This window comes from Hylaeus anthracinus, unplaced genomic scaffold, assembly GCF_026225885.1.
Source record: "Hylaeus anthracinus isolate JK02 unplaced genomic scaffold, UHH_iyHylAnth1.0_haploid 11994, whole genome shotgun sequence".
Taxonomy (NCBI): domain Eukaryota; kingdom Metazoa; phylum Arthropoda; class Insecta; order Hymenoptera; family Colletidae; genus Hylaeus; species Hylaeus anthracinus.
The window spans coordinates 1,971,722-1,984,641 of record NW_026534341.1 but is presented as its reverse complement, the minus strand read 5'-3'; the positions used below and the strand labels follow the sequence as shown (position 1 = coordinate 1,984,641).

Here is a 12,920-nt window from a genome sequence, read left to right as displayed (position 1 = left end):
AGAGAGAGAGAGAGAGAGAGAGAGAGAGAGAGAGAGAGAGAGAGAGATATGTTAAAATTAAAAGGTACATGGAATTAACTAAAACGTGTACACAAAGGAAGCTTGGAAAATTGAGTGGACGCTTGAAAAGTGGAGGAAATTCTAAAAGGAAAGTTGTGTAACGACTTTACGTTCCTATCGTAGGAGCAATATTTTTTCAACCGTTAAATAAGTTTGAAATTTGATACCGGATTTTTGAACCGAATTATACACGTAGTTTTTAATATTTGTATATATCATTTATATATTCTTTAGAACAAAAGTTAAAGAATAAACGACGTCAGCCGACGAAATTGTTCCAATACATAAATACATTCGTATTTAAGTTTAATTTTGGAAAATCAGGCTTCCAAGAGTTAAATTAAAGTGTACAATTAAGCGTACAATTAAGAATATATTCTATCGAAAACTTTCCTGGGATATGTTCCAACAGTTTCCATCGAGTCCAGGCTGCCGCGGAAAAAGAATATAAACGGAGTGCATCGAACGCAACGCGAGAAGCGTGTCAAGGTAGACAAACCGTGCGTCAGTTTTGATGGACAGGACATGGGATGGGTTAATGGTCCCGTGTGTGACGCGGAAATGTCGGCTGATCTCGAGGAAGGATCCGTGCCAAGTAAGTAAACTGACGAGAAGCTCTCTGACTCGACAACTTTCTTACGAGATTCTGCCGGGAATTCACGGGGGTGGTTCCCATCGAGATGCGATCGAGATTTTCACCTCTTATCCTACATCAACGACAGACCTTCTACTTTCGCACTTGTCCAGATTTCGGAGACGGGTAAAGACGCGCTCCCAATTATAGATCTAGATGAATGAAATTTACGACTGCGACCAAATATTAACCCTTTGCACTCGAGAGACGAGTCTCAGTCACCAGGATACGTTTTCTTTCGGTTTAATTTCTTTGGAACTCGAAGTGTCAATAAAATGATCGTCGTTGAGACGAAGGTGAGCTGATTCTCAAATCTCAAATTAGAGATCTCATTCGAGGAGCCAATGAATTCTCAATCTCGTTTTCGCGACGATAGAACGCTAAGGAAGTATCTCGAGTTGCTAATAAATACCAGAAAACAAAGCCTCGAGTGCAAGGTGTTAAACATTCTTCGTGATTTTTTTACCGAGAAAAATTTCCTTAACTTTCGCGACCGGTGATTTCACGAAATTTAACCGATTAAATGGTACAATTTTCGATTCAAAAATATATTTTCCAACGAATATCGTAACTCTCGTTTGTCTCGTAAATTACGATCACGTGTGCCGCACTTGAACTGCAGTTACGTGCAATGGAATATAGAGGCACTATCCGAACGAAACAGAAGGAATCGCGATGGCACTGGGGAAACTCGAGAGAGCACTCGAAAAGCTAGAGTAATTTATCTTACGTTCCAACGAATCGGCTGATTAATCGTCGGGGTGGTCGAGATTAATTCCCGCTCTGCTCAGACCGCGAATCGCTGGAAATTATCGAGGTTTATTGATTCCTGACGCTTACTACCGCTCTTCAGATTAAACGCTCGATTTGAACCATGAAACACTCGACTAACCATCCAATGTTATTCGATACTTCGCTACATCTTAAGAGAAGTCTGAAAGATCTAAAAACTCCTAACAATTATTAATAGACTGCGGATCTTTACGCAAAATAAAATCTTCACGAATCTGCCTACGAAAATTTAACCTAAATAGGAATTTATTTTATTCCGCGAATACTATAACGTGAACTTTACTTTCAATCTTTTTTATATTCTTTGCATTCTGCATTTGCAGTTTGCGTTTCGTAGGTTCTTGCGCATTCGGATTTCCCATAAACGCGTGAGTTTATTTTATTCCGCAAATACTATAACGTGAACTTTACTTTCAATCTTTTCTACGTTCTTTGCATGTTGCATTTGCATTTTGCATTTGCATTTTGCATTTGCAGTTTGCATTTTGTAGGTTCTTGCGCATTCAAATTTCCTACAAATGCATAAAGATCCGCAGTCTAGTTATTAAATATCTTACGAGCGGAAACCATATTCAGATACCATATATTAATCATCCTTTGTGATTTTGTTGTCACAGAGATAAATTTTCTTAATTTTTGTTTAACTTTGAGAATATATTAAACATGTTTCGAAGTACGTTTGATGATTTTTTCGACTCGTTCCACTGGTACATTCTTCTCTATAAAAGAGAATATCTCAAGGAACGCTTGATATCTAACGCGGTCCGAGGAAGCACGCGCCGATACTACTGTGCGTCTCTCAGTTGCCATTAGTAGTTACTCCCATTCATAATCAGACGTCGCAGCATTTCTTTTCCTATCCTACGTACGGTCTATCTACAACCGCGACGCACGGAAACGCTAAATTACTTGCTAATTAAAATTTGAATCCTTAAACGATCACAGCGGTTTCGTCAAGGACTCCCAGCACTCGTTATTTCGTTACTGGTCGATTTTATCGAATTAATACTCGCCATTTTAGGCAATTCTTCTTCCTTCGACCTCTTTACTACCGCGGTTACGTGTTTGTAAATTATCTTGAATGGATTAAAATTAAATCGCTCGAGTCTGGAACTCGTTAAAGATTCCATATAAGACGGCCTTAAACGCGTATTCAATTTTTCAATCAACGCGTATACCGTATGCAACGAACAAAATTATAAATTACACTTTTACGGAGTAAATTAAGTATTAAAGATGTCAGTCGAGCCGTTCGGGAATCGAGTGGGAAGAGCTTGTAACGCGAGCTTCGTTTTTAGCAACGTTTACGTAGGTTTACGTAGGTATTTCCACGTATCAATATTTACATAAGGTTAGCCATCGAATGAACCGTGCTCGAACGAGAACTCGATAAAACCGATACCAGCGCGATTCCAGTAATTGATCAACGGTTTAGCAGAGAAGGACTAAGTGTCGTAGAAACGCGTTGGTGGAATAGTAGGATTAATTAGAGGCAATAGCGACGACAGGTTGGAGCAATCGACGAGAAAGGTTTACGGTCGGAGGAGGAAAGGATGAATGAAAGCTTTCGGCTCGTGTTGCCACCCGCGTTCCTTTTCAGCCTGCCGCGGTTTTCTATAAATATTTTGAACGTCGTAACGGTGCAACGACGCTTAAAGTCTCGTGGTTTTATTTTTCTCACAAGCGCGATTAACTGCTCATTTGGAGATTGTACAAAAATGTTCATATTCAGCATCAAAATTCACCGTTTACTGGGAAATCTATTAACCTCAACATGGAATTTTCTCGTATATTTTTGGAGCACGAGGCGGTTTGTCTTCCGATTAATTTAGCAACGAAATGGTCGATAGCGTTCCAATTACTCGCGAATAGTATTCCAAGTACTCGATATACTAGCACGCCGACTGCTTAACGGTGAAGAATCACGTACCGTCACGGACACGGTTAATTTCATAACGCTTCGAAGAGGACGCTTTCACGCGATGCATAATCGATCGTTGTTACGCGAGGCCTCCCTCCGTGTTTCACCATTCGCTCATGGTTATCAGTTTTCCGTGCGATTAGGCTTTTCGGCGCGACGGCGACGGCCGCGTTACCCTTTCACCTTTGACGCATCAAATTAAAAAATACCTGCGATGCAACGCATCATTGATATTGCTTTAAATGCAACACACGCGATTGTAATTTACGAGAGAAATAAGAGTTACGATTTTTCTTTTTTTTTGCAAAATCTGCTACGCGCTATACATTAGTGCATTAAGGTTGTCCCGAAAGTTTCTTTCGCGAGTTGCGACTCGATTATTTTCTGTGGTCGTGTTTCTATAAATAGACAATCTAATTTCATAGATATTCGTGTTGTGACAATAACGGAGCAAAATGAATCGTGCCCAATTCAGTGATGTAACATAAAACATAAACTATCGCGCGTGTATTGATTGTTAATAAAGCGAAAGAAACTTTTCGGACAACCGAATACGATGCTTACAGGTAAGTTTTGTCCCAAGGTTTGATGGGAATGTATAGGAATCTGAAGGAATCTCTGAAGGTGCTTCGAGGAGAAGCAAAACTCTCTACGTAAATTCCGTTGTTTCCTTGATACTAAATGACGTTCTATAAAATATCGACTGTCTTCGCGCGGAGAAGGATCAGCCTCCAGGTATGTAGGTCGCGGCGTCACCGTACTTTTACGGATTATGCTTCGTACCTTTTGCCTTCGGAAGATCTTCCTCGTTGCATGACGCGCGAAACGAGTTCCATTATTCTTGGAATTATCCGTCACCAGGCGACAGAGATGGGCAGACACTTCCGAAACGATGGATAACGATACGAAACGAACGTGGAATAATTTATTCGATCGAAGAAGCTGAACTATTGTAGTAACGATAGGCATTATTAGTATATAGTCATCGCTAGACTGCGGATCTTTATGCAAAAATAAGATCTTCGCGAACACGTGCCTAGAAAAATTGAACCTAAGTAGGAATTTATTTTATTTTGAAAATATTATAACGTGAAATTTAATTTCGATCCTTTTTATATTCTTTGCATTTTGCATTTGCAGTTTGCGTTTCGTAGGTTCTTGTACGTTCAAATTTCTTATAAATGCACGAATTTATTTTATTCCGCAAATATTATAACGTGAACTTTACTTTCAATCTTTTTTTACATTCTTTGCGTTTTGCACGTTTTTGTACATTCAAATTTCCTATAAATGCACAACGATCCGCATTATGGTCGTCGCCATCGTATATAGTTACTAATTATATATTTTGTTAATTAATAACATTTGTAGGAAGGGGTGAAATCCTCTTCTGGATAAATTAAATCAAACTAGAGATACAAATACAGGAGATTTTTTGAAAAAATCTCGTGTCACCCCAACGGGATTAGAACTCGGACCCCTGGCGTGGAAGACGAGCACATTAACCACTGAACCATTGTCACACCCTCCTAATCGTGCTCTTATTTGACCCCTTGTTATCAAATATACAGGGTGTCCCAAAAGTCGGGGAGGAGCCGGAAATGGGGGGGGAGGGGAGGTAGCTGAGACGATTCTGAACAACAATTTCCTTAGCGAAAATGTTGTCCGAGGCTTCGTTGAGAAGATATTAACGGAAAACGTCGACCAATCAGAGCGCGCGTAGACCGTTCGAGCGGCCGCGGTAGCGTATGAGCGCGGCCGCCTAGCGCGTAGCCTACGCTCTGATTGGTCGGGGTTTTCTCTTAATATCTCCTTAACGAAGCCCCATCCGACATTTTTCCAAAGGAAATTGTTGTTCAGAATCGTCTCAGCTACCCCCCATTTCCGGCTCCTCCCCGACTTTTGGGACACCCTGTATGTACTTATAACGTATCATTGCTCTATCAAGTTATCCTTCAACTTCCTTTAAGAAATTACTTAAAACTTGTCCTTATGAATGATTGAAAAATCCATCATATCCGCATAAAAATCACAAAAAAATTAACTAACATCCCAACATCCCAATCTCTATTCTTAGACGAAGTCGTTTCTCCGTCGACATTTACGACACTAATAATCGGTCCACCCCGTGTATACTCCAACGGATTTTATCGTAGTTTAATTTACGGGCCACCTTGTAAAACGGACGTTTTATCGCCTCGCGTCGCTTTCCGTATAGTTATATTTTCCCCACTCAATTTTAGCTCCGAGCACGTTCGACGGAGTCGTAACACCGGTTTTATCGTAATTTCAATTTACGTCGCTCCTTGTAAACGCGTCTCCGTATCACGATTTACGTTCACGTCGCGTTACGTTCAGCCTCGGGTAGGCCTCCGCTCTAAAATCGCCGGGCGGAACGACAAATTTAAAATGATACGTGTAAACGGTTGTTCCCCCCGGTATAATCGTTAGGAGACATCAAAGTCGCCGCGGGTCCTCTCTATTTTTACATCCGAAGCTTTTCAGTTCGTGTTTTCGTTGACAACCGTCCCGATATCTACTCAAACAACAATAAAAAAAAAAAGAAATAAAAAAAATTTGTAAACGAACGTTCGAGTCGCGCGATGCGCGTAGATTGGAAACGTTAAAGTTTCGTTTGAAATTGGGAATAGAACGATAAGTTGCGTTGAAGTATCGATACTTACGGTAAGAAAAGTTTTCAGCTTCCAAAGCATTCGAGAGCACGAGCGATTCGAGATTTGAAACGCGTTCTAACACCGATGAGACTTTAAGAAACGCGTTGCGATGATCAAACGGAAATAAACTCGCGCGGTAGTAGTATGCGCCGAGGCAAGTCCGACGTGTCACGCCGCGCGAGCTGGAGCGCACACGTTTCCGTTTGCACGTAGCTACGAAACTATCGCTCGTCGTCGATGCTTACCGATATATCACTAAAACTGTCCATTACGTATTTTACATGCAAATATGCAGGACGTGATCGCGATTGTAATCACTGTCGTTATTATACCTATGTCCTTACTGTAACTACAAACATCGTCATTCCAGTCGTCATAGGAACGTCATAACCTCTAAAAATTTGTCTAATTGATATTCCACAATCCATAATCACAATCATTATAATCATTATAATTCACGTGTTATCCAAGTAAACGGCGTAGCTGTTACGCCAATATTCTTCTTGACCTTAACGACCTTAACCGTTCGACCAAGTTCGATTAACTGTTCGCGGCAGTTGTCGATTAGCGAAATATTAGGGTCTCGTTTTTGATGCACGATCAACGGAGTCGGTAACGTGTAGCCACCTACGATTGATTACACGTTGTAATGAATAACGAGTACGATTCGTACGATGGAGACATTACACGGTACGATCTCGTGGACGTAATGACAGACGATGCACGGAAGTAACGAGAGTAACGCGTTAGCGGCATTAAACACTTGCACGAAAGAGAAAGCGAGGGATGCCCGAGCGTCCATCATTAACTCGATGCAACCGAAAGCGTTACTAAAAACTTCGCGAGACGACATAATCTGAATTCTGATATTCTGCGCGATATATAATCAACGTGTAACGCGAGCATACTTCATTTCGACCGTAATTCAGTCGTCGACGATTCATTTCGTTAATATAATCCCTCGTGTCTATGTTTAATAAATTATGTAGTTTCAATGCACCGATATCGACTTTATTATATTAGGGGGACCGAAAAGTAATAATTTTCTTTTACATTAAATTCAAGCAAATTCATTCTGAACAAGTATCTATTTTTAACCAATTATCAATCTGCCAGCCCTATGTCATACAGTGTGCAAATTTTCAATTCAAGATCGATAAAAATCAGTGATCCGATGATAAATAAGTATCGAGATTTTCAGAAACGACATTATATTCCAGTCCGCTTAATAATTAGTACTCTAAACATGGCAAGGTGATAAACTAACGACATCGTTCACGAAAGAAAATACGATCTAAATTTTTCACAGAAGTTACTTCGTTAACTGTCGCGATCTTGTACCGCGTAAACAAATAGCTAGCGACTACGCGTTCTATAAATTTATCATTTCTCTGAAAACCGTGATCGTCGACGTTGATTGTCATTGAGGTGTACTTACAGTTTGGTGAGATTGACAGTGGATGGAAGTACGCCGGCATCGAGGGGCTCGAGGATGGAGAGGAATCCAGCCCCGCGACAGGTGAACTCGCGTCCATCGGCGGTGATGTTGCAGGTTTCCAAGACGGGTCCCCTCGAGGATCCCGGTTGCTTCTCGGCGGAGCAAATCCGGCAGAGGAACATCGCCAGGATGACAAGAGCAGCAGCAGTGCCGCGGGAGGACTGCGTGCACATGCCGGCCAGCTTGATAGTTTTTCCTTCCGCCGGAGTCGCCGCGCCCAGGACACGTTTTTGACACTTCACAGCATCGTATCAGTAGCGCATCGGGACCGTTGTCCCCTCGACCAGCGAGAAGACAGTTGGCTTCGGGCTTTCTGCCGTGTACGAAGGATAACGCGACGTGCGGGGTGCTTGCGAAGCTCGTCGAAGCTCAAACGAACATACACGCGCGCACTCGTCTCACGACGCGAGTCAGGAATCCGCGCACCACGGAAGACGTTTACCGACTGACCGCCGCGCGCTACGTGAATCGCTGCGCACTGATTCGCCCCTCTCTCGCTCGCGCTCATGCCGCTCCCCACCACTAGCGCGAACCAGTGATGGTCATTCGTGGATTTTTCCTTCGAGGTATTCCTTTCTGCGCATGCGTAAGCTGACGTCACAGCTACATGTCGTCTGCTACCATACATGTATCCGAACCGCCAGAGGAGGTGCATTTAAGGGGCCTGTGCAATTTTCCGGCGTTTTTAACGGACAAATTAAGTACAAGAGTGTTAGTGTACGTGAGTGTAATATTAGGGAAAATTAAAAAAAAAAATGGATAATGAACCGCAGCCGTCCACGTCAGGAATCATTGAGGAAAAAGAAGATGTGACAGCACATATGTGACAGCATATGTTGAACTATTGTTAGTGATCAGCAGCGCCATCGGTGCCAAAACGCTCAAGTTTGTAACGAAAACAGTTCGATATCTTTATTGCTAGACGGCACCACTAATCTGTTCACTAAAATTACAGTTATCTACATATTTTATTTGCTTTTTCCATAGTTTTATATCTTGCCAACCATAATATACGACTACTTAAACCTTAAAACTTGATTTTTAACCCACGACTGCTCTATTATTAAAAAAATTATTATAATAAAAATGTGGCGCCATCTACCATAGAACGTCCAAGTTGTAAACAAGTAATTTTATTTTTCACCACTAGATGTCACCCCGTAGAACTTAATTACTAGTTCCACGTCTAGTGGAAGACTCCTTCTACTATTTCTCTACAAACTTGAGCGTTTCGCCACCGATGGCGCTGATCGTTAGTTCCCTCGTAAACACAATAAAAACAAAGTAGTAGATATCTAGATATTATTTTAAACTCGAAAAATGTTCGTATCACGCAAGGCGAATTATAGAGAGCATTTAGAAAAGAGACTAAAATATTTATTACTCTTAATACTTTGTCCTTTTAAGTCGAGCGTGTCAAGGACATGTACTTGCATATATCTAAATTTATTTTCGAGATTATGAAGTCGTTCTGACAAACGCGTCGCTGTGTTATCGGAGAATGATTACATATACAGGGCTTCATTTACAAATTGTCGTTATACAAAATATGCCGCTAATTGAGCCATCTTATCCTTCGAAGGGCGGGGTTTACCACGACTGCGACCTTTCGTGTGACCGCGACTACGAGTCGCAACCGGTTTCGAGGCAACTGCACGATGCTTCTCCACGAGAGGCGAGAAAGCTGCTGTGCAAAAAACGCAACCAGTCATCTCTGTCGCCTCGTTAGGAAGCTTGGTCTTCTCCTGCAATTAAACAAAAATTCACTTTGTATATTAACGTCGCGAAGAAGCAATTTAAAATGAATTGTTTTACCTGTTTATATTCAACAGTCACCAACTGCGCTCCACAGTCGCATACTTCCGTGTCGACTACCACTTTGTGAGCATTTTCGAATAAATGAATAATAACATCGCAACGATTGCAGCCAAGCTTCCATTTAGGCGCAGCTGAAGGATCGAGCACAAGTATGCCCGAATCGCATTCAAGACAACTCGATATACCGTTCGAATTCATACCATGAGGACAGGTTGGATGCGTGCACGAATTACAACCACTCATTCCTTTCTTCATGTCTCTGCAATTCATCGTGGAAGAGTTTAGCTTGATAATATATTAACCAGGATTAACCCTTCTATATGTTATAAGAAGATAATAATAACCTAAATGGCAGATTGTTGTAGCAATATGGACAGAACGTGTAACTTTTCCCCCGTGCTCCCGTGGACCACGAGAGCAACTCGAAATCATCCAATGGGCATTTTAATTCCTTGTAAATTCGGATGTTGCCATTTTGCGGGAGCTTATAAGTTTCGTTGCAATGCGCGCAATGCATCCTTGATGGTTTTGTTTGTATGTACTTCATGTAGCGTCGACATTTTCCACACCTGGAGTACGATTTTCCCGACGCGGACAGAGGAGAAAATGAAACTTCGAACAATTGGTCCATAGCTTCTATACTTTCGACGAAATAATGAAACTTTTGTTTGAAAATTTCTACCGTGTGTTGCAGTACGGCATGGTAATCTGCTCGACCCAAAGATATCAAATTCAGCTGTTCCTCCACTGCAGACCTCATCGTTGGTAAGATTAGCTCGGGATCTATCTGATATTAATCGACAATTAACGTATAATTAATTCATTATCCGCGCATATTAATTACTTTTGCGCGTATACCTTTTGATAACCGTGAATCAACACGATTCCTAACGATGTAGGAACTAATTTTCTTCCAGCTGATACGTTCACATAATTTCGCGTACATATATTATTTATATGTACCGGAATAGAAGCGTCCGTACCGATACCGTGTTTCTCCATGAGAGATATCAGTTCCGCTTCTGTTAAATAATCTGGGGGTTGCGTGTAACATTCGAGCAGCTTTGTCTATAAAAAATTACGTGAGTAAATAATCGAAGATTAATGTTTTCGTTCTTCGAGTAATCAAAACTAATTTTATATCTTAACAACCTCTTGTATATTGACCCTGTCACCAGGCCCGAATCTAGGCAACGTATCGTTGCTTCCGAGTGTCTGCCACGTAAGAATGCTAGTGTATCCGGGGTCCAATAAAGTATGACCATTCACAGTAAAAACTTCCATTCCTATCTCAAACTTGACTGTCGTACTCAAATATTTACAATCTTGAGCCAACTGCAACGTACAAATTATTTCAGTTTTTAGAAATTCAAAGGAACTTGGATTCCACTAAATTAGCAATACTTACGGTAGCGATAAAATGTCGTGTGATGTAATCGTACAAGCGCCACGAATCGCCATCGAGTTCGTTTCGTGTGGCGTGGCTCATTGGAGTAATAGGAGGATGGTCACCCACGTTATGACCTTTCTTTGGTCTATTTATACCTGTCGCTAATATTTTACGAACATAGTCTCCCCAATCGGAACTGTTTTGCTGTTGCTTCAACGCTGCACTAAATACAAAGTTATTCGTGCATGCTTAAATTCTGGAAAGTTGAAATTAACGAGTTTCATTCAACTCACAGTAAATCAAAATTCTCCGGGTATAACGTTGTTTCGGTTCGAGGATAACTTATATATCCCTGCGTATAGAGACGTTCCGCAATTTGCATAGCGTGATGCGGACCCATTCCTAAACCTGAACTCGCTACCTTCATCAATTCTACGGTATTCAGTGCTATAGGTCGTGACTTTGTTTTTTCTGTGCTTTCGACACTCAAAATCCTATATCATATATACGATAAGTATTTCATAATCGCGCTGACGATGGTAATACATTTATACTATATGATACTAACGTCGCCTGGTCGTATTCTTTGATATGGCTTAGGAACATGTTTGCTACTTCTTTGTCAAAAGACCGTACGCGGCTCCAACTTAAAACAATATCTTGACCATCGTTAGATTTAATTGTAACCTTGAATGTATGAGTTTATTTCCTTGTTTATACTGTATATTTGAGTTATTTTAGAAGAATTATACTCTACTGTATACAAAGACATAGCTATGTTATTATAGATAGACCATACCTGTATAACCCAATACGTGTCTGGCTTGAATGTTTGAATTTCGTCGTGCCTCTGAATGCAAAAACCTAGAGTCGGTGTTTGGCATGGACCATAAGAAATAAGGGTCACATCCAAATCCCCGTATTTTCCCTAGTGGAAAAAAGTACATGTTAAGTATTTTGTAACAAGTCAGGATAATTTTATGGTGGTTGTACCTGAAAAAATTTTGTCTGAAACCTTGTAAAGGCACAGCCAATTCGTAAATCCAGCTCTTGTCGGGCATCCACGCTTTTAGCTTCATTTTCATTGGGTTTCACTAAATTTGCCAATGCAGATTTAATATCCTTCTCTGTGATAGCAGAAAATCGAGCTCGCCAAATATCCTATGACAGATGTAAAATTCTTAAAATTAATTTTAAGAGAGATTATATATTAAAAGGACATTGAAAAACTTACATTTGGACTCAATTTCTTACTCATGCCTTGCTGCACTGCATTTATAACTTCAAAACAAATATTTTCACCCTCTTTGTCACAATCTAGCCATAATATTAAGTAATCACAATGAGCCCCTTCTTTGGCAAGGAAGTAAGGGATTCTTAATTTAGGAACTCCTTCTTTCTTTTCGGTTGGGCACGAAAATAATTCTACCTTAAACACAATAAGAAATAATGGTGATTATTCGTGCCTGTTAAAATATGATTGGAAATAACAGAAGTATTTTGTACTTACAGGGTCGACTTTATCCCAATTGTTATATTTTCCTATAAAATCCAGGGTCATGACATGACCGCAAACTGCAGTCATTTTATAATTCACCGTTTCAGATCTGAATTGACCTATCCATTCATGCACAGAAGAAGCTCCATTTAACCCTGAAATATACATTAAACATCGCCTTGTATTTAATCCTCGCTTTTTAAGTTAAAACAATATATTGCGTACATAAAGTTAATATTGAGTTTCACGAAAATATAACCTACCTTTTCTGGAAGTGCATCGACCATTACTTAAAATATTAGCCAGCGAAGCTGCCAGAGACGGCTTTTCAGCCACCATCAACGCAGTTTTCATTTTTTTAACAGATATATACGTATTTTAACAATAATAACTTTTATTAAACGAGTGTCAACAACTCCGAGAACTCTGTTACCTAAGAGCACACGCGTTCTATTAGAACACCGGTTGTGTACATACACTTTATTCATTAACAATAAACCTGATTAGTATAACAATGAAATCTCCTATTTTTTGACATGGTGCAAATTGAAGTTGTCAACCATTGTTAACTATACGCAAATTCTTTGCACGAAGTGTTTGTATAAAAAATTAGGTTTCGCTTGTCACAACGAAA

At 40.4% G+C, this 12,920-nt stretch overlaps 2 protein-coding genes across 5 annotated transcripts in view; both read right to left on the bottom strand.

The window, feature by feature from the left end:
• The window catches only part of LOC128888374 (lutropin-choriogonadotropic hormone receptor), a 29,349-nt gene extending 21,251 nt beyond the window's left edge, over positions 1–8,098 (bottom strand). For all 3 annotated transcript variants that reach the window (XR_008460240.1, XM_054145165.1, XM_054145166.1), the window contains exon 1: positions 7,521–8,098. Coding sequence is in view for 2 of the 3 variants with exons in the window: in XM_054145165.1 (XP_054001140.1) it covers positions 7,521–7,753 (233 nt within the window). In the remaining variant the exon portion in view is untranslated. The remainder of the gene's footprint in view (positions 1–7,520) is intronic.
• An 837-nt stretch (positions 8,099–8,935) lies between these two features.
• LOC128888889 (DNA topoisomerase 3-beta-1) lies at positions 8,936–12,690 on the bottom strand. Of its 2 annotated transcripts, XM_054146069.1 has the most exons (13): positions 12,550–12,690; positions 12,299–12,441; positions 12,023–12,217; positions 11,782–11,949; positions 11,588–11,716; positions 11,357–11,475; positions 11,082–11,282; positions 10,807–11,011; positions 10,551–10,733; positions 10,257–10,466; positions 9,743–10,185; positions 9,396–9,657; positions 8,936–9,325 (listed from the first exon to the last, which is right to left on the bottom strand). In XM_054146069.1, exons 1-13 carry the CDS (start codon positions 12,638–12,640, stop codon positions 9,119–9,121), a joined length of 2,556 nt encoding a protein of 851 aa, XP_054002044.1. In that variant the 5' UTR covers positions 12,641–12,690; the 3' UTR covers positions 8,936–9,118. The 2 variants fall into 2 exon arrangements, with proteins under 2 accessions (XP_054002044.1, XP_054002045.1); XM_054146070.1 differs by lacking the exon at positions 12,550–12,690 and having other exon boundaries at positions 12,023–12,213; positions 12,299–12,431.
• Positions 12,691–12,920: the final 230 nt, after the last annotated feature.